Source organism: Choristoneura fumiferana, chromosome 18 (genome assembly GCF_025370935.1).
Source record: "Choristoneura fumiferana chromosome 18, NRCan_CFum_1, whole genome shotgun sequence".
Taxonomy (NCBI): domain Eukaryota; kingdom Metazoa; phylum Arthropoda; class Insecta; order Lepidoptera; family Tortricidae; genus Choristoneura; species Choristoneura fumiferana.
Genome location: NC_133489.1, coordinates 15,084,768 through 15,107,535, shown reverse-complemented (window position 1 = coordinate 15,107,535; position 22,768 = coordinate 15,084,768). Strand labels below are relative to the sequence as shown.

The following is a 22,768-nucleotide window of genomic DNA, read 5'->3' as shown; positions in this document are numbered from 1 at the left end:
CTACCAACTGTCTGTTGTCTGTCTGTGTCTGTTTTTGCCATTTTGGCTACGGAACCCTAAAAAGGTTTGACTTTGATTTTATTATCTGTCTAAACGCTTTGGTTTGGGTCCGGCCATACTTTTCTTTGAGTATCTACACCTACCTACACTTATCTGAGAGTAATCTTTGTGTATTAGACGACGCTGCGTTCGCTTATCTTTCAAATCCACTTTTGCGAGCTTATACAGTCACAATGAAGTTTGGAATAGTTTGGATTGGTCTAGCTTTGTGCGCAGCCGCAGGGGCTACTGTTTCTTGGAAATGTTGGAATATCCAATGCGTAAGCACCAATTATCACTATATTACCCAAAATAACTGCACATAGGTATACTACTACTTACTAGACTGACTTTATTTGTGACTATACATAAGTAAGTTACTTAAACGTAGGTATGTAAAGTCACAACACATGCAGGAATGCTAATCCACCTACTACTGTTCGTAATTTAGCCAAATAATACATAGGTATTCGAAGTAAAATCGTCAATAATATTGTCATTCATAAACCCGGTGAGCCCTGCACGGCCAAATTCCGAATAGTGGCAGGTACTCGTAATTTGAAGAATCCAGTGTTGTGACTGTACTTTACTTTGGTAGGTAGGTACTACCGTCATCATCGTAATGTACTGCGGTGCGGTAGCATGTTCGTAGACCAATCACCACCAAACCATAAATAATACAATGATACACCATTTATACTGTATTATAGCAAATAAACCATTCTGATTCTGATACACCGATAGGTGGCCTCTTTCTACTCGTAAGTTAAAAGTTGGTTTTCAAAAGCTTCCTGCAACAAGACCCAACGTGTTAATACTATGGACACCTCTAACTTAGAGACAGTGTAGTGTACCTACTTTGTGTATGTAAAATATGAGTTTTTGAACACCTATTCACAAATAGACTGTTTGATTCAAAGTTTTGACAGCAGGTTTCTGCACGAATTTTTGAAAAAATTGATGATTATGTAAATAATAAAATCAAGTAGGTACTATAAGTATTGAGGTTAACGAGTCGTAAATTTCCCGATTCCATCACTTTCATATTTTCATGATTAAGTCCGGCGAACAATGCGATGACTATTCGGCATTGTGGTTGTATAGTTTCCAATCACTAACGAAAACATACCTACAAATTACGTAATCCTGCAATTTCTTTTTCTAACTTAATTAATTTAACTGTGTTATGATTTTATTAGTTACTGGCGCCCCTTCCTTCGCACTTCGCTCGGGTACAATTTTCAAAATAACCCTCCTTTGGACAGTCGCGTAAAAAAGGTTGCAAAGGCAATTCACAAACATGTTTCAGCTCCTTTTCCCAAAAACTATACCCGCGCGAAACCGGGGCACGTCGACGTAGAGTATTGTACCTATGCATGCTTTTTTTTATTAGATTGATATTTTTAAATTCGTAATCTTTTGAATGGATTTTCTTTCTGGACTTTCTTTTTCTGTGATACCCCTCGTGTTGGCAGGTGTCCATGGGCGGCGGTGATTGCTTCCCATCAGGTGACCCTCATGCTCGTTTTCCCCCTGATATATATTTAAAAAAAAATGAATGTTCGATTTTAATAATTCAAAAGTAATCTACAGGTATTGAAATAGTCTTGAATATGAAATGATTTATTTAGATAAGGATTATTGCAAAGGTATGGATAACGTGATTTAATTTTGTTCGACATTTTTATTAACTTTTAAAACGTAAAAATGTAGTTAGTGACATATACCTAGTGCCATCCACGAAGCCGCGTGATTTTGTCAAAATTAATTAGCCATTAATGACATTGTAATAAGAACCACGGCACACGTCATCGTGAATGACACTACCTGTAACTACAATAGTTGGATATATGGCATCGCAAAGTTTTTTGTAGATGATAGATATTCTTTAATATCGTAGAACATTTTTTCATCAATAGTTTCCCAAGCGCACGCGAACGCGATGAAAGATATTTTGTGGAAACTTTTCTTATTGAATTACATTATTGAAGTTTTAGTACGGAACCCTAATTTTTTCTGGTAATAAATATAGGCTGTGATACTTTGGAATAATCAAGCATTCTAGTGGTGAAAGAGTTTTTGAAATCGGTAAAGTAGTTTTGAGTTTATTCGTAACAACATCCAAAAATCCAAATCTTTTCTCTTTATGATATTAGTATAGATATATGTATTCTATACTACATGTGATACATCCGCTATCATTTATCATAGACTGGCCTTTTTATCAGCGTATAGAATAGATATGCGGGAACGCAAATTTTGCATGATCAAGCGGCTTATCTAAGTCAATGCTAATTTTGACTTTCAAACCATTAATTTAGTTTAGTTACATTATAGTAATCCCTACATTAGTAACTTAACATAGGTACCTACCATATGCTCGCAGTTCCTTTTATGCCTTACTACCTACATACATAATTAAGTGTTTCTTTCAACGACACGTAAGATAGTACATTCACTTATATTGTGTAGTTTTATAATGGGAGGAATGTAACTTTATTTATCTGTAAACTGGTTTCATGCGTAGGAGTGTGGTACTCGGAAGCGGGAATACCTCTTGAAACTGGCGCAAGTCCAAGAGTCAACCCCGAGATTCCCGAGCGAGACCAACGACTGCGGCGACGCGCTGGGACTCTGGGACCCACGAATCAGACAACATTATATTAGGTAAGCTGACGCATCCCAAGTCTATTTTAGTTAATTACAACTCAAATTAACAATTAAAACTAAAAGAACAAAACATTCTGAATAGGTATGCATTTGAAAATAAAACACAGTGAATAAGTGTAATACGATACAGGTAAGTAAAATACCTGGTGAATAAATGCAAAATACGCTAAACGTAGTCATCGAGGAAACACTCGCACGGGATCGCGTAATAATGAATAAACATTTGTTTGGTCAAGTGTTACCCGGTTTTGGCTGACTCACGAATATTGTTGTCGCACACATAGGTAAGTACCTACATCTGGCGTATTTTGGTCGTTGATGTGCGAACGCCAGGATTCGCAGAGAATGACGCCATTCTCTTGAAATATACATATAAGCGTTTAAACGTATATGTACACAGTTTTTATAAAAGTATTTTCTTAAATTTCTACACAATACGCTACCTACGTACGGTACGGAGACTTACAGCCTTATAAGTTATTATTCTGTTTTTATATGAAATGCTACAGCTGCGTCTTATAACTCTTATTTGCGAATATTATCAACGGTGACGTTAATATCTTTACATGAATGCTATGGTTACGAAAAACATAGTGTAAAGTGTATAATCACCTCCACGATTATACACTTTACACTATGTTTTTATAAACGGGAAATCGGCCCCAGACGTCAAATTGATTGTCATTTTGCCGATTTATTGGCCCAGATATAAGATGCTAGTCTACTAAATATTAACCCAAAAATGGCACAGGTTTTGGAGAAGAAAAAAAATGGTGTTTATTTTATTGAAACTATGGAACCGATTCTTTTAAAAACTTAGATAGATTAAAATGTATAAGAAATAATAACTTAGATTTATTGAACAAAAAAAATTAAAGCCCAAATGTAAACGATAATAATCAACTTTTATTTCAACAGTTCCAAGACTTTAAAACTGATTGTTTTTAAATCTTTAACGTCATGTCTGAGACATGTGGACTTGGAGATGAGTTAGGTAGGATAGGACGGTGGAGTTGTTGGATTATATTCGTCGAGGTTATGTGACGTGAATGTGGAATGAAGTGAAGTGAAATTTTAAATATAAAAAAATCTCGAATTCGCGTGTTGGTTGATACCATTAAAATATATTTGATAAAGTACCAAGCCTTACTGCTGTTAAAAAATCTCCACATTTTTTTCATTGTAGGCTGATTGTAGGCATAGAAATCACCTCAAATCTCATACCACCTATGCCACCTAACGCATAAATCATGCGGCGGAGTGTAATAAGAATACCTACACAGTAATGCAAATTGCCTAGTAATGATTCCATTTCACGGTTACGCGCAATAGCTACATACTTGTGGGATGCTATCTAGTTGCGCCTTTCAGGTTCCTCGAATGCTTCACAAATATAAACCTTGTATCTGGGAGCAAGACAACTGAGATGTTGACTACCTACCTAATTTCTTTATTGTCCAAGAATAATGGACTAAGGACATTTCTTTCTAAGCAAGCAGATAGTACTTAGTTTATTAAATACCTTTGCGTGCGATTGACTTATTCAGCGATGAGATGTGTGTAAGTAAACAGGTAGCCGTCACATAGTTGGTCTAGAAAGACTAAGATGGAGATCGGGTATGAGGCAAGGTGCGGTGCGGTGCGGGGTCCGCGGCCGGTCCGCAGTGACCTGGTTGCGAGGGAACCCCGTCCGCGGCGGGGAGGCGGCGGGCACGCAACGCTCGACGCTCGGCCACAATGCTGCAACGGCACTGTTTGCCAAGTTTGCTTACTTCGAGCCTTTTACCAACACCTACGCGTCATTGAATATTTGTGCAATCGCTTGGCATGGATGACCTTTGAATAATAGAAAACTGTCGCAAAATAGCGTATAATTTAGTAAACTATTGAGGAGTATCATTTTTGAGTTACTCGCTTAATAAGCGTCTAACTACTCAACGACGGGTTTCCCGCCCACGCGACTTGATGGCGCCCGTCCTGACCAATTCGTCTAAAAGTAGATATAGTTACGCTGTGATATGTAGATATTGTCATATTCATTATTTACTTGTGTTAATGCTAAACAGTTCAAACGTTGTTTACCTATTTAAAACACCGAATACCTAGGTGGTAGGTTTCTATTTTATAATTATTACTAGTGCATTCTTACCAGTGCATTATTTTTTTACTCTTAAGTGTTTCGAGTTTACCTACCTACATTCGGAAAGCTGAAATAGTATATAAATACTTAACTTAAAATGCTGACACAAGCATGCAAAGCCAATGTTTTGTTTCTTCAATGTTGAATTAGGTATCTGAATCTGATAAAAAGCTTAAATTATAAGACAAAAGATTGGTCATCCGGTAGTAATGGCTAATGGAGATATGTACTTATAATTAGCTTAATTATTATATAATTAACTTAATTATTAATTTAATTACTCACTCGCTCTAAGTATATTTTTTATTCTATCTCGTGCGTATAATTATTACTTAATTATTTTATTAAAGAACTAACCATAAGTTACTTAAAAAGTTTACTAACGATTTATTACAAAACTAAAATTAGTTTGGCAATAACACAAATTGTGAGATGATAGCATGTATCGCGTAGTCGTCCACAAACATTATGGCAGATGATGCTCCCCTGGCCGCCGCGTGGCTCAAGGCCGTGCCGTGACGTCGGCGGGCGGCGGCACGCGGCGCGGCGGCGACGGAACTCTGCAAGCAGACGGAACGCCAAACCAGCCTCGCCAACCAAACAACGCACGCAACAAGTGCTCGCGCCCGCGCCCGCGCCCGCGCCCCCGCATCTCGCGTGCCTTTCGCGGAACAGCTGTACCTAACAGGTACCAACTTCTTTTACTTCCAACGTCGTCGGATACCGTTTTGGATGCTTGTTATAATTTAGTTACATATGTAGTTCATTTCTTAATCAGACGGGTTGACGAGATAAACAAACTTTGATATGTCAACAATTAGAAATATTTGCGAGAATTGCGCAGCTTGAGTTGAGATAACAATGCCGAATCATTTAAAACAAATATGAATTCCTAAAAAACGTTTTTTGTAACAGCACACTTAAAATTGCGAGTTACGAGTATTACGTATTAGAATTTCAGAAGGCTTTGATAGATCCTGTATGCACGATGGATCGAAATCTTATTATGATATTAGTATGTTCATATACCTTCCTATTTTATTTATCGTGCGTGGATTCATAATTTTTTGAATTGATCATTTGATTGGAAAACATGCAATGGAATGGATAACGCTGATGAATGTAATGTTTTTACATAAGTATATATAACCATTAACATCTAATGCATCTAAAATCTACTGTAGATTAATACTAATGATTCTATTATTATATCATGTCTATTTTTTATTGATCATTGCAAGGCACCTACCTGTATAAAAAATAAACTGATAATGGTAACCAGAGGCCGTATTGCCTAAACGTTTCTAACGCTCGCGATTGCAATCAAATGACAGTTTTTGTATGCGAAATCTGTCATTTGATTACGATCGCGAGCATCAGAAACGTTATGCAGTACGGCCTCAGTTTAAGTACTGGATACTAGACTTCCTTAAATATACATATTTATTTATCATTTCAGTGCCCACTAAACTTCTTCCAAGGAAATCAGAATTTGTAATCTTTATTCAGTCGTTCAAATGAAAAAATACGGGGTGGGGGGAGGGCTTTTACCCAGAGTCCATTCCTTATCTTTTGTAACATGAGGTACCTACACACATACATAGTATTTGTTAACTTGGACTTTGATTCACTGGGATCCTATGTCTTGGTCTCACGGCTGATAATATTGCATAATCTTGAGTGATCTTACTGGCATAAAATAATTGGCTTTAAAGTTTTTCCAATTTTTATATTTTTGCATTTTTGCTACGTACTTTACTCTTATAATAGTTATTTGTGCAACAAGAGAGCAAAGTTGTTTTTTGTTGCGAGTGTTGATTTTGAATCCCGAGTAAGCGAAGGATTCTATAATTGAATCAAGAGCGTGAGCGAGTGATTCTAGGTTAGGATCCTAAGAGCAGCAAGGAATTCAAACACACGAGATGCAAAAAAACTTTGGTCTCGTGTGACACATACAATTTTTCACCTCAGCAGCGAGAACATTATTTAAATGTAACATAAGAATAAACCCACATATACAAAACAAACACAATTTTTTAAATATAATCCGATTATTAAGGAACAGATATAATAATAAAATTTAAAACCATAAAAAAGTGTCCAGTAGTAGGTACAATACAAATCTCATACTAATAACATGCATTGTAATTTGAACTTACAACTTCTTGTAAAATATGTCATACCTACTTATTTTATAATATGTACTGCAAAAAATTTCATCTTGGGGTCAGTAAAAAGGTTGAACATTAAACGTATAATTTATTATAAATGTTATTAAACCCTTAAATATGATTTTATTAAGATTTCTATTACAGATTTGTTACAAATTCATTCAATTTAACAAATATTTATTCCAACTGTAGAGGCAGTATACGGAAATTCTTTCATAAAAAAAAACAAGAGAAGCGGCTTTTGTGCAACGAGGTTGCATACTTTATTAAAAGATCGGGAAAGTTTACATTTTGGAAATATTTCGTTGTCATGTAATTTATTAGGTAAGTATCGATATATTTTTAATAGCATAAATTTAATTTAAGATTGTAATCAACACATTTGATCCTATCCCTCGCTTTTTTCGTGTTGAAGTGAAATGACAGATCAAAGTAAAGTTCAAATATCTGGAATTCAGTGAGTAGACCCAACGCTGTACGCAGCATATAAAAAAAATAATTAAAAAGTTACTTTGTCTCACGGAGTGAGCAAAATGCGATTTTGCTCACTGATTTCTCATAGCAAAACCTGCCTTTTTAAGGTGCTGAGGTGAAAAATATTTTCCGGCGCTCTTGTTGAATTGCCTAATACTACTACGTACTGGTTAGTAATTACTACTATTGTAGGTATTCGTTATTGTATATTCATTATTGTTGATTTAGACGACCAGATGGCCTAGTGGTTAGAGAACCTGGCTACGATGCTTGAGGTCCCGGGTTCGATTCCCGTGTCGGGGCAGATATTTGTATGAAAAATACGAATGTTTGTTCTCGGGTTTTGGATGTTTACTATGTATTTAAGTATGTATCTATCTATATAATTATATTTATCCGTTGCTTAGTACCCAAAACACAAGCTTTGCTAAGCTAACTTTGGGACTAGGTCAATTGGTGTGAATTGTCCCGTGATATTTATTTATTATTATTTATTGTTTTAATTTAAGTACCTATATTTTTTCACACGTGGCAAGAATGACGTTACAGAAGTAGAGATATCCCGTAAAGCTCATTCTACAAAATATGTTTTGATGCATTCTATTACTGTTATTATGCATGAGATTTTGAAACCTTGTTCGGTGTTGGTATAGCTATACTATAGCTTGTTTCCTGCAGGGCTACTACGAAACTCAAAACTCGAAGTTCGTATCGGACCGTCCCTCTCGCTCTCGTATTAAATAGTATAAGTGTCAGAGGGATCGCACGACACGAACTTCGAGTTTCGTGTTTCGTAGTAGCCCTGCCTGCTGACCATGTTGTTCACAGCACAATCAAACGCAGCTATCGGCGGCGCGCATGCGTCATCGCCTCCGCTCACTGATAGCGCCAGCCAACCAATTATCATTGCAAATAATGTATTTATTCAGGCGGACCGATCGCGAGCGCCGGAGCACTGTGAAGTTTCTCCACTGAATGTTATCAATTATCATTATCATTCTCATTTCTCATGTATAGGCACATAGATTCATATCCAAAATGACGCTAGCCAGGCTTGTTTATCTTTAGGTAATTTATAAGTTTTATTATTAAAGTAGGTAGGTACTGAAATTTGATAAAGGGGTCTCACTGTGCCGATAACAAGTTCAAGAGATACGAGTTAAATATAGGAAAATGCCAACTATTTATCACTCGTTTTAATATTATGATACTTATTCCACGTCAACAACAAGTATTTTTTATTCATTGACCTTTAATGGGGCGAACTGGAAGGCTAAGCTGCCTGACTCTTTACTTTCGTAAATTGGAGAACGTACCTACGATCTACGGAGCCAATACCCGTTCTAGTCGAGCGCAACCGTTACGAAATCAGTGCTGCATGAAAATTACACTGGCTCGCACTTCGCACTGCCGACGTCGATGGATGGGTAATAGTAATTATTAGTTCCGCAATCAAACTGGCCTGGCAGCGTTGCAGTAAATAAATACCATTACTAATTATCAGGTAGGTACCTATATTTACGCGATATTACGCCAATTACATATATCTTTATTTAAATTTTCAGCTAAGGGCTGAGCTCGTTTTTATATAAATTCAATAATGATTTCAGAAACAACAAACGAAATGAAATATCTTACATTCAATGACGAAAACGATACCTATTGGCGTTCGATCACTCTCGAAACTGCTTCATGGTAATTTTATTGAAGTTGCTACTGTAATCGCAAGTCGCAACGCAACGTTATAGTGTAGTTTACGAAGTATAGATATGTATGTATAAATAGATTACGAAGAACGACCGATCCGGTTATGTTGAAGGAGGGAGATAGATAAACGCGACATGAATCACTACTCCCAAGCGAGCGCAGGCAAGTCCGTTCAGTGCGCGGGGCGGCGTGAGGGGCGCGGAGCGCCGCACCGCCGAGCACGACGAAACGAACGACAAACAGTTGGGTTGCCCGACCGACGGAACAGTCAGTCATCCGCGCCCACGACAGAGCGGTGTGTGCTGCTCGTGACCACAACCAACAACCATCCCACTACAAATTACGATTTGTAGACAAAATTAATGATTACCTATTCGAAGATATTAATTTGCGAAAAAGAAAGTGGCGTTTGTGTCCGAGTATAAGTGAAGAGTGTGTTATCACAGGTGTGTGTGTGTGTGTGTGTGTGTGAGCGTGGCGTGGATCGTCGCGCAGTTATTAACGATGATTCACTTGTGCGCGGGTGAAATGCAGCCTATCGGACTTGTTGACATTTGTTCTGGAGGCGTAAACAAATGATATCAGAACGGCATACATATAATGGTGGACTAATTCATTTTTCCGCGGTAAGTTTACTACTTAGAAAAGTGTAATAGGAATGAGACACTGTGATGGTTTAACACATGCTTATTTGATCAGTATCCTGTGAATCAAGCGCGTTTACATTTACTACGAGTAACTAATGCACTACCTAACTTAGTGGAGTACCTACCTATAAAAATCAAGTGCAAGTTCCTTGTATATTCAACTGTCTTGTTCGTTATAATAATTTTTGCACCTTGCGATGTACGATACTACCTATTCAGTTGAATGACATTACAAAAAAAATAGGAGGAACTTTACCGCATAAGAATAAGAAGTTATCTATCAGGGAGATTGAAAGAGATAGTTGCGTATCTTGTGATGTCATGATTTTCAAACGCATGGTTGGACCGATAAAAGCCAGCATACCATACTATTAACTTTAAATCAGCTTTGTTAGTTTTTGTGCTTGGTAATAACAGAGATAACATATGATATGATAGTTATTCGCATTTTGATAGAACAATCGTATGTCTAAATCTTTTGATACCTGTCTACATCAACATTGAGCAACAAGTTCGATCATCGTGGAAGGCAATTTTAACGCCACATCTAGACGTCTTGATTGGACATCATCTGATAGGTAACAGCAAAATTCATCATTCATGTCTTTACATTTTAACAGAGTCCGCACACCATTATGTTAATAAGGGTGCTAAAATACAAACGAGCTTAAATTATGCATAAGTAAAATCTTACGGTCTTACTTCGACATGGTTAATTTACGTAACTTTTCGCCAAGATAAGAATAACTAAGCGTAACCTACTCGATTCACCGGCATTAAGATGAATTGCATAAATTAAAAAAAATCTACGTCAAACAAGAATACTTATTATATTCATTAAAATCGAATTTGTATTTGTACGAACTATGACGCCAAACGGGTTTATTAGTTGGTGCGGCGTACCTTCTTGCAGATTGGAATTAGATAGGTAGGGGCAATGCAAGCTGACGGCCGACACAAGCGTCGCCAGGGCCGCCTGGCCAGGCGCCAGGCCGGCGGGCGGCAGCCGACCGCCGGGATTCCTTTGTCTCATTACAACACTAGTGAACTGAGCCGCCGCCCCACCTCGGCGGACAGGCCCACCTTCTCTCGACTCTCTACTCCAAATGTGTACTTTATTCACTATGCGATGAGAACTACTGATTATTGAAAGAAACAACAAGTTGACTTTATTTGTTTTTTTTTAATCCGGCATATTATAATTATTAATAATGTGAACTATTAAGTACCTATTTCAAGTATTAACAAAGATATTAAATTAACTATATCGCGAGAATGACCATTATCAACAGGAGGTACTTATATAGTTATTTATCTTGCATTTTTACCATGAAACACACATTGGAACTGAGTAATTCCAATCGTACATATGCGCTTGTGTGTGTAGTGCGTAGGCACTAGCGTTTATTCGCTTGCTCGTTCTGAAACGAGTGGAGCGGCTTGCTTGTCTCCGGTTCTCAGAAATTGTAACGCCTTCTCAGAACGCACAAACTTAGTCGTCCACAAATGATTTGACGCGGCGGTGAGTGAGCCGTGGGCGCAAAATGAGGTTGGTTGGTTTTCACAGTTCTCTCTTAACAAATGCTACTAAACTAATGTGAAAACATATCTACAAATAATAAAAATGTCATCTTGCATTGCGTAGCCCAGTCAATCAGGTATTTACAATTAATGTGTACGTAATAAAATTGCCTAACGCGCGCTGAGCGAGTTATGATGTCATCTATTCCAATGCACGTAATTGGTTTCCTCGACATAAAATCAATGACAAGATTACGACCAAAGTAATTAGGTAGGTCTTTATATTTCAACTGGGTACATAATTATGTATATGAACATCTTTAAAATTAATTTTAATTAATCAGAATCATAGTAGGTAATATTTTTCATTTACTTATTAGGCTCCAGTTTTAACTCTTATATCTTTAACTTGCAAATGTATGAGGCATCAACCTTCATACCTATTGTTATGTTAGTTACACAATATAAAAGATAAAGACAGATAGCAGAAAGTAGCAACGTTCGGCGGGGATATCCTCATCCGTTAGCATAAGATGTGCCTACGTCACGATGATGTCACGCCGCACACCAATAGAAATAGCCCGGCACATGCGCGTTGCGTCAACTCGTTCACCGCAGCACACTGTTTTGTTGACGATTGCCTGTCGACAATTACTATGAAGTCTGATTGTGTTGACTAAGACTCTTGTGTAAAGACAACAATATTTTGTTTATTATAGTCGTACCCATGAAAAAGAAAGCTAAGACTTATAGATTCAGTATTAACTATGTTGAAAATGTAACGTTACCTACATTTTTTAAATTTTGTTTTTGTTTGTTTTCAGGTACGAAATTCGCGGGTAAAATGCCTCTTACCCAAGAAAAACGTTTGGATAATAACTTTACCAATAACAATGACCACAGCTATCTGCATAAAAAGTTTAAAAAAATGGCATCGACCATTACAGTGTTCCCGGTTAACACTTCCAAAGTCGGAGAAGTCAGACATAAAGACATCAATGTAGAAGAAACGGCTCGGAATTGTTACATTTCTAATGGGAGCATTCAAGCAGCCCACCCGGAAATAGAGAAGATAAAAGGAAGTCAGAATGATCTGAACTCTGCAGTAAAATATGTACAAACTAATGTTAGTGATGAGAATACTAGAATAAGTGATGTAAATAATAGTGATCAAGTATCTGGTAAGACCAGTTTTAATGATGAATTTTCAAACAAGACTGAGAACCTTGAAAATGATTTTAGAGACGTTCAAAGTGGAACAGCAGGTGGGAGATATATATGCCCATACTGTAAATTATCTTGTGCCAAGCCTTCAGTTCTTCAAAAACATATCAGAGCTCATACTAACGAGAGACCTTACCCTTGTGTACCTTGTGGTTTTGCCTTTAAAACAAAATCAAACCTTTATAAACATAGAAGATCCCGGACTCACGCGTTAAGACTGCAAGGAGCTGACGTGCCTGCCACTATTAATGACGAAGACATGTCCGGTGGATCCGAAAGCGACACATCCTTACCCCCTACTTCTATGTCGGAACCGGGACTAGATGCATCTATTATTCACTTAGATAATTCGAGAACGTATGAATTTTCATCTCCAGAGTTGACAAACGATCGCATTACGCCTCCTGTGGGTGCGGATGTTCTACAGAGTGATATGAGTAAGTCAAAAATGATTTATAAGCCAAAATTTCGCGCAGCGTTTTATCAAGAAGCAGAAGAAAAGGATAAGTTAAAAAAGACGATTTCACCAAATGCCGAATTCCTTACCGAACATATCTCTAAAATAATATCAAATAATGAAGCTATCGTTGATGTTATCGAAACGCCGTTACAGAAAAAATATGGAAAAATCAAACAAATCGCCGAAAGCAAACAATTCTTGAATGAACATGATATCAAAACGGAACCATCACCATTAAACTTGACAAAAAATTCTCATGACTCGGATAGTGGATTTCGGAAGAGGTCACATTCAGAAAGTTTTTCTCAATCAGATCACCAAAAACATCCATTAAATCCAGAAGGCTCCATTATTAAAGATCTTCTCCTTAAAACAAAGTTCAATGGACTGACATCAGTTTCAGGAGAATTGGTCGATGGATCACCACTTCTATATATTTGCCCGCTCTGTCAGATTGTTTATAAAAGCGCTGAAAATTTAGAAATACATAGATTATATTACTGCAAAGGAATTTTTTCCAATAACAACAGTACTATTAATGCTGTTCAGAAAGAAATGAGAGTTGGCAGACCTGAAAATGTATATGTAAGAAGCAATTCAATAAACGTTCGTCTGCCAGAAACATCTAATTCCTCAGGTAAATCGCAATTTTTTAACAAGTCGCCGCCATTAAAAATCAAACCAGATAACTTAGTTATCGTTAAACCAGAATCTAATGACGTCATAGCCCCACTACCTTCACCTGGTCCTCTGCTTGGAAATACGAGGCTTGTTGATACAAGAATGTCTTCCGATTATAACCGAAAAACAGATAGCTTAAAAGCTAAGCCGGTTATGGCTAGCCCCAAGAGAAGAATAGACAGTAGTTCCGACCTGTACAGCCCTAGATTGTCAGATAATGTTTCACCAAGATCAGCTGATATGTATAGTCAACCTAAGATAAGATGTATTGAAGCTAATGCTGTAACATTACGGTCAATGGAAGAGTTACCACAACTCGGAAGACATAATTCAACGTCCCTGCAAATGTTCGGTGGTGAAGTCAAAATTGTCCACCATTCTGGGAGCACTACTACTCTGCGCATTGAACCGAGTAAAAATCAACTGTCACCCATATTAATTCAACCAAATTTATCCCCATCAAAAGTGGGAAACGATATTGAAGCAAGCAGCGTTGTAGTAAGATCAGGCTTGCACTCTGGTGGAACTATAGTGCATAATCCTCCAACTCCTAAAGAGATGATAGGAACACCGAAACCGCAAACTCCTAGAATATCCATTTCATCTGTTAGTGATATGTCAAATAACTTACCGAAAATCCACGATATAACACATTTCCAGTTCCCGCCCCTTACAATATTTAATCCTTTGACATTGCCACCACTTAGCCCATCAACATCTCCTAATGGTGCTTCAACGATTCTTCATGGAGGAAAATTAATACCTCATGTACCAGGAATACCTGGACCAAATACGCCGGGAACAAATGTTGCAACATTATCGAAAAATACAGATTATTTTAGTCCAGTAGCAGCATCACTATACACTTCAACCGATAATGTATATGGTAATGTTATAACTGTTAATGGGCAAACTCCCAAGGGAGCTTCAACTACCAAATATGAAATGAACAAAAATGAGTCCATGCGAACTATTAGAAGTCCTAATTGCAGAACAACTAATTTAGATACGGACAAACATTTCCAAAAACAAGTCAATTCCGACGCGCCCCACTACGGCGCCACGGTTCCCACGATAAATATAAAAAATGTAGATGAACCAAACATAACTTCCAAAACTAACGGCAAATCTATTACAACAAAACAAGAAGGATCTATTAAAAGAAATTCTGAAGGTGTACCTAGAACTGCTGTTTTGAAAGAGAACTCTAATGTACTATCCGTAAAACCAAAATATTTTGACAAAATAAACGTACCCAGAAGTGGTGAGCCAAAACCACACATAGAAATAAGAAATTTCAATTTCGAGAATCTTATTACAAAAGCAGAAATATATAATAATCAAATTCCGAGTTCAGCTGAAGTTCAAAAAAATACGAATGCTCAAGAGATGCCACCTTCCTCTACTCACAATGAAAGATCAGAACCTGCATATTTCCAAAAGAACGTCACTGCAAAGTCCATGGGTGACGATAGGAAACCAAAATTTTTAAGACCTTCAACATTACCGCTGAAACCTGGTACATTCACGCCCAAGAGACATCATGGCATAACACCTAATGCGAACACAATGCCATTAGTCTCCCCTGAAACTCCACGTCCTGCTAAAGCTTATGGACAATTGTACCTAAATGGAAATGCTTATACGTATTTGGGCCTCAAGTGTTCAACTAAAGTATTCTACTGCACCATAAATCGGCCTCAGCCGACCTATGTTCCCAATCAGCACTTCCTATCGATGTACAGTAATTGGCAGGTAATTATTGAACAATTATACTACAACAAGTTTACGTTGTGAATGATTGTAGAGTAAATGTATTAATATGTTTACAGTTATTATCAGAGCTGACGCCAGACCCGCTGGGTCTCTCAGCTTCGTCTGCCATGTCTCTTTATGACTCACGTCATCGCCCGCAAAACGTGGCCAGCTCGGTGATTAAACAGGATCTTATACTGACGCATTCCTCGCAATGGAATAGAGTTACTAAGGATAGCAAACAGGTAAATTAACTATAATTACCGAAATTAAATTTAGACAGATTCTTCGCATCACTTCTGTACATCTAACAGACTATAACTGATATTAGTATTATAATTCTAATAATGTCAACGCATTACCCGCACAAAAATTTATAACTTTTTTTCTAGTCTAGGAAACAAATAAACGATATCTAAAAATGCATAATTACTATTTTCAGTCGATACTAAAAATGGATTCGAAGATATCAGAAGATAATAAATTACATGTAACAGAAAATGCCATTACTCCGAAAAAGGAGTTAGCGGGAGGATTTGAAAGCAACGAAGAATATACGTACGTGCGCGGTCGCGGCAGAGGCCGGTACGTTTGCTCAGAGTGTGGTATTCGTTGCAAGAAACCGTCAATGTTAAAGAAACATATAAGAACTCATACTGATGTGCGCCCTTACACTTGTGTACATTGTGCCTTCAGGTAATTTCCTTGTCAATGTTAGTGCTTTGGCTACAAATATTTTCACTATCTAATCAAAGGAATTTAACCTTTTTTGTGAAAAGGAAAAATATGTTTTGAGGTACATTACCCTATCTTGTGACGTAATCGTTATGAATTAATTTTATCTGGTATTCGGTTAAATGCGTTACACAGTCTTCAATATCTACGTGAATTATTTCACAAACTAAGATACATTATGTACGTAATTTTAATTTATATTAATGGGTTATATTTCCGTTTTCAGCTTTAAAACAAAAGGAAACCTCACGAAACACATGAAGAGTAAAGCCCATTTCAAAAAGTGTTGCGAGTTGGGGATCAACCCGAATGAGGGCCACGACGCGGAGGGCAGCGAGGCAACGCTTGGCTCCGGCGAGACCGACGACGATTCCGACTCCGACGGCGATGAGGGCAACGAAGGCGAGACAGAGTCTAGTGGTGAGATACTATTATAGTCATTTAATTTTGACTGACATTTATTTTGCAAGTTTATTGAGCTCACGTCAAATTTTCGCATTTTTGATTGTGAACAGCTCTAAATTATCATGCCAACGTGTGTTATGAAGTGGCGCAGGAACAATGCAAAATTAAAATGTCCATAATTTCGTCTTCGTTTCATTCGTCAGTAGGTATTTTCTCTCATTCTCTCTCTTTCACTCATTACGTTTCGTTCCACCTTACATCTGGAGGAGCATAAACTTGGTATGTTTTGAAAATGATTTTTATATTCATTTAAAACAAGTGACTGGAATATAATGATGTGATATATTTTTAGAATCGGCTTAGTAAGCCCTTTCATTAGATATCACACACGATAGGTTTCAGAACAAAAAATTCATTTTTCCCATAAAAGAAAAAAGATGACGTCATAACTCTCTTTTGTTTTTTTTTTCGTGCTACGGGCAAATTGATTCGTTTGGCCTAAAGATATGTGATATGATATACTTACTACCATCCTGATTTTTTTCAAATGTCCATCCAATAGTTTAGATTTTAGAAGGAGGGGGAGGGGGGACGCTCGATTTTAATGAAAATTTGCACTTTAAAGTTCAATATTTCGCCAACAGATCAGACACTGAATCGAAATTTTTTAAAAGACCTCTCCAACGATACCCCATAGGGTTAGTTGAGAAAAAAAATCACCCTCACGTCTATGGGAGGTACCGCAAAAATATATATTTTTTACTTTACCACTGTCGGCGTGACTGATATGTGTATTCATACCAAATAACAGCTTTCTAGTACAACGGTCTCTGAGCTTAGCCGCGGACAGACAGACAGACGGACAGACATGGCGAAACTATAAATGTTCCTACGACTATACTCGTAAATGTTGAGAACCCTAAAAAGACTTTTATTGCCCAGTAGAATAGACATAAGGCAGACACTAATTTATTTAATAAATGTTTCAGACACTGAGATTTGCAAATCCCGACTGCCGGAACATGAAGCAGCTCATTGTTTGCTCTCCCTTGGAGGCAGCAGGCCGGCTACTGCGGCGACGCCGGGCCTGATCACCAGCGCGAGGCCGTCGACCTATCCATATACACCAACTGGTCTTGAAACTACTACCTCGGAGTTGAGTCCAGATAAATTTAACTTGTCCAGAAGCACCTCTGTAGACTCTCGTACAGATGTTGATAATGAACCAATGGACCTAAGCAAAAACGACGTTAAAGTACCAAACGTCATTCCTGACATACCAACAGCTAGGGAATCTAGCGTACTAGCGTCTTTAGCTTCAAATACAGCAAAACTTCCTCATAACCAGACTCACTGGTCGAATGGAGAACCAATGCTTCATACATATTTGACTGAAAGAGCTCTCCAAGACTCCAAAATAAAACAAAGCCAGCTATCAAGTAGCTTAAATAAACTAAAAAAGGTTGAACTAGAAAAAAATGTTTTGCCTGCAGGAGAAAATGTCCAGAGCATTGAATATTCTAATGACATTAGTATGCCCATTTCGTCTTCTCAAATAACTGCTAGTGTTGCTAAAATGACGATCGCTAGCGAGAGTGAAAATGTCACACCAGCGCCAGTTAGTGTACTTAAAGATGAGAATTTGACCGTTGTTACTGATCCTTTGCCCTCAAACAATTTGGTTATAGAGGTGAAAAGAACCCGCACACCGAGTAGCACGAATGCTGAGAACGCTAAACATGTCGTTTCCGAGTACTTAAAACATGCGCGTATAAATATGATTAAAACTTACGATGAAAATACGCACAATAAAATTGAGAAAGCTAGCGAGCTAACTAGTCCAGAAGACAGAGACGAATTAAACATCGCTGATGCAGATACCTTGAAAATGTCATCGATAGATCATGACCCTGTTGCCAGAAAAGTCGTAATCGGAGCAGGTGGTGTAGCATTTAAAGTGACGAAAGGGAAAGAGTTCGAGGGGTCTTCGTCTTATTCGCCGGGACGACTCATGGAGGACGGGCGAAGGGTATGCGACTTCTGTAATAAAACATTCACTAAGCCGTCGCAGCTCAGGTTGCACCTGAATATACATTACATGGAGAGACCGTTTAGATGTAGCGCATGTGCTGTCAGTTTTAGAACCAGAGGGCATCTGCAAAAGCACGAAAGATCGGGATCTCACCATAACAAGGTGTCGATGACTTCAACTTTCGGCGCGGCAACCTCCTTAAATCCCAGGCCCTTCCGATGTTCAGATTGCAACATCGCATTCAGAATACATGGGCATTTAGCCAAACATCTGAGGAGTAAAATGCACGTAATGCGTCTGGAGTGTTTGTTTAAGCTGCCTTTCGGAACGTTTACTGAAATAGAGAGGGCAGGTGTCAGTTTAACGGACATCGACACGACGGACTGCGCGAGTTCTTTGGCGAGTCTACAGACGCTGGCGCGTAAGCTGCATGAGAAGGATCCGAGTAAGTTAGAGTATCGGGAGCCTGGCGCGGCGGGTGCGGGCCCTACGCCACGGGACGACTCCGACGACGAGGACGGCGCACTCGCCGCCGCCGCAGATCACGCGTCCGCGACCGCCACCGTGACCAACAGTGACAGAGATATTGATGTGAAGACTATTGAAAGTAGTGATGATCAGGATAGATAAAGGAGTTAATTATAGTGCCACAGATAATTAGTGCCAAAATTATATTAAGTAGGTTATTTAATGTGCAATTTTGTTGTTAATTTAAGATGTAATTATTTGTAACGGGGTTTGACTCAGACACGTAAGAAAACGAGATAATACGCTTTAAATACATATATATTTGTATTTTGTTTCAATGTTAATTATGTAAAAAGGTATTGTAAAAATCTAAATTGAAATATTCTAACGTTGTTAAAATTGCTTCCTTTTACGCATTTGTGGCTTACGTATTTGTAGCAGTAGATCTGATATTGAACAGAACATGTGCAGCAAATTAAATTAGTACCATGGCCATGAAACTTAACAGTAACGCAAGTGGTAACTACCTTTCTAAAATATAACTTAACAATAGACATATTGCGGTCCATGTTGTAAATCAAGAAACTGTTGAAATATCAAAGAAACATATTATAAAACGTAAAATATAGTCATCGATAATATTACCTTGATAAGTACCATAAATATGTTTGTATATATTTTTATAAAATATATACCACTATGTATTTACAGTGTGTAACTACTACTTCCAAAAAACTTTATCTTTAAAAACGATTGGCATATCATCTTCCATAAACGAAATTTAGATATACATTATTACAATCCTTGAAGAGTCTTCCATATCAAAAATAGTACTTGTGCTAGATACTTGTTGTTAGTTACTCTTCACTCGGGTGAATACATAATATATAACGAGCGTATTTAACTTTACATCTACGAATATAAGCTGCTAGCTGTATTTCTTTTGTAAATATAACGTATTTATTATATTACCGAATCATATCGTGGAGTGCACTTACAGGTGCCACTGAAATAATTTAAACGAAAAACATTAGCGCGGTCTAATTAAGACAGTAACTTGTTCTGCGAGTGGCAAAGCCAATTCACAGGTTCCTTTTAGAAATTTGTGCGCGGATCAAGGTGATAAGTTGACTCGAGCGCTTTTTTTATAAATAATACATAAACAGCTTTTTGAGACTATTTTAGATTATTCTATTACATTCTCCGTGAATTTTTACCTACCAAAACTGTAGCATTAATTTATTTTTTAATTTTGAAGTATGGCGTTTGCAGTATGACATTTATAATAGAAAGCTGTTAAGTAAAACTGAGAATACCTGTCTGTCTTGATACGTGATATAAATCTTAGATTACTGCAGAACTTGGGGGCATTTAATTGCCCTTTATTATGATCACTGAAAATCCATTATAAGGAATAATATTAACTTATTAACGAAATTAAATGTCTCCGAGTGCGGTAGCTATGTATATAAAAATACACAAAAAAATATATAGCACTACGCTGTCATATCGAAAAAGTATCAGTACCTACTTGACAGTGTGAATCAACGTTATTTTTGTTAAACAAATGTTTGTATATTTTGAGTTGGATAAAGTTAGGGTACGTGTACGTGACTTGTAATGAAAATTTGTTTAGACAGTTGCAATGGTGTCAACTCCAAAAGTCGGTTAACACTTGAGCCTTGGCAGCAAATCCTATACATAAAGGTGAAAAGTGGTTACCAATAATTGGTGTCGACTGTACTATGTACTAGCGAGTAAATAAGTTATATTATTACGATTAAGGTAGGAACACCTTTATGGTGGCAGTGTGCCACAGTTTTTGTACACTTAGGTATTTTAAAGAAAACAGTCAACAAGATATGTAAAATAAACGAAATCCCTATTAATTGCTTGAAGTATTATTTACAGATTTACTACATTACATAAGTCATTTAGTATGTACCTACCTACCTACCTATTTATAGAGAAAAACGAGCTCGATCACTCTATGGTAACTAATCGCTGTTCACCAGTGCACACACATCTATGAATCCATAATACCTACCAGAGGAATTTAAGATGTGTTGCCTGCCAATCTCGATGGCGGAGATGGAATGCCTCGTTTGCGACTTACTGCCACATTGTATTACCTACCGTTACTATTACTGCTATTGGCTGGCTACTTTAAAGATACGGTGCCCCGAACTGAAGTTCGCTGCTATAAGGTAGATTAGCTAGAAGGGCCCCAGACAAATTTGCATCTTATAATATCTTTAAACTTTTTTTTTTGTACAGTTATTTGTTTATTTTAATATCGGTGATTTCGGAAACGGCTCTAATGATTTCTACGAAATTAGCTGCAGTGGCGGACTAAGCTCGTTTGGGGCCCGGGGAGAAAAAGTTGAATGAAACCCCCAAATTGTATATTAATTTCAGTGATTTGTTTAACTGTAATGCTGTGAAATTAAAATTATTATTATGAATTAAAATAAATAAATGATAGTAGAAGTTATGTTACTAAACATTATTTTAGCCATGTTTAGGAATCAGGAATTAGTCAAGAGAAGTTCCGTAACGACGTAACGTCCGTACGTTTGGGGATCCTCCGCCTTCCGCCCCACTGGTAGTCCACCACTGGAAATTAGCTAAGTAGGCGTTCGGAGGGCGGGAAACCACCCCTTTAGGAAATTTCGCGCACAATAAGATCAGTAGGTATGTATGTGTGCGGTTAATGTAGCAAGTACTGCGAGAAAGGCTCGGCGGGGCACACGCTGGCTAGGGCCCGGCTAGCAAATGTCGCGCATCGAACATATTTCGGGTAAGTATTTAAAATTTCGGTTATTTCTGTCATCTTCATTGTACTCGTATTATAGTGTCTACTCTTGTCTGATATCCTGTCAATCGTTCAAAAGTTAACTGGAAGAGATCCCTTTAAGAGATAAGTTCGCCTTTGTACATCTCATTATCCTGTGTTTTGTTATTTTCATGTGTTTTTATGTACAATAAAGAGTTACAATACAATACAACATAGGCCAGTACGACGCTGAAAATTTACCCTAATTATTTAAACTTAGCCCTAAACTTGGCAAGGTGAGACAAGTGTACCCAATTCAAGCCTCGTTGGATTCTTGTAGAACTAACAAAAATAACTTAAAAAAAAATACAAAAAGATGATCTTAAATATGTTTCTTATTAGATACACTGCCAATTTTAAGGTTAATAATTAAATTTTATCAAAGAGTGCACTTCCTTGAGGCAGTTTGTAATAAGAAAAATCTTCACACACACAAACATCACGCCTGTATTCCCAAATGGGGTAGGCAGAGCACATGAAACGTTACCGCTTTGGAGCACTTTTAGCAACTTCAGGTTTAAAAAAAAACTTAAATTAAAATAACACAATATTTGTACATTTTTTTATTAACTGTTTATCACTTATTTATTATTATTAGCATAGCAAGGCTAGGAATTAAACAAAATATAAAGTAACTGAATTCTTCTTTTTCGTCTTCATTCGTCGTCTTCAACGCGCATCAAACACGACCACTGAAATTCCTGCTCAGGAAAATTATTGATTCAATTCACATTGGTAAACTATAGCTATCATATCATATGGTTAATATTAAGATCTTTCTTAATACATCACCTGACAGTAAG

The 22,768-nt window shown here is 37.4% G+C and overlaps 1 protein-coding gene across 3 annotated transcripts in view; it reads left to right on the top strand.

Moving 5' to 3' along the window:
• shn (zinc finger protein schnurri) overlaps positions 1–21,018 on the top strand; it is a 31,741-nt gene extending 10,723 nt beyond the window's left edge. Inside the window, exons 2-7 of one of the 3 annotated variants that reach the window (XM_074102070.1) lie at positions 2,567–2,706; positions 12,194–15,489; positions 15,567–15,734; positions 15,932–16,185; positions 16,451–16,644; positions 17,619–21,018. In XM_074102070.1, coding sequence (XP_073958171.1) covers positions 12,214–15,489; positions 15,567–15,734; positions 15,932–16,185; positions 16,451–16,644; positions 17,619–19,291 — 5,565 coding nt within the window. In that variant the 5' untranslated portion in view covers positions 2,567–2,706; positions 12,194–12,213 and the 3' untranslated portion in view covers positions 19,292–21,018. Of the gene's footprint in view, positions 1–2,566; positions 2,707–9,347; positions 9,828–12,193; positions 15,490–15,566; positions 15,735–15,931; positions 16,186–16,450; positions 16,645–17,618 lie in introns of those variants that run through there. The other 2 variants (XM_074102071.1, XM_074102069.1) reach the window with 2 other exon arrangements.
• Positions 21,019–22,768: the final 1,750 nt, after the last annotated feature.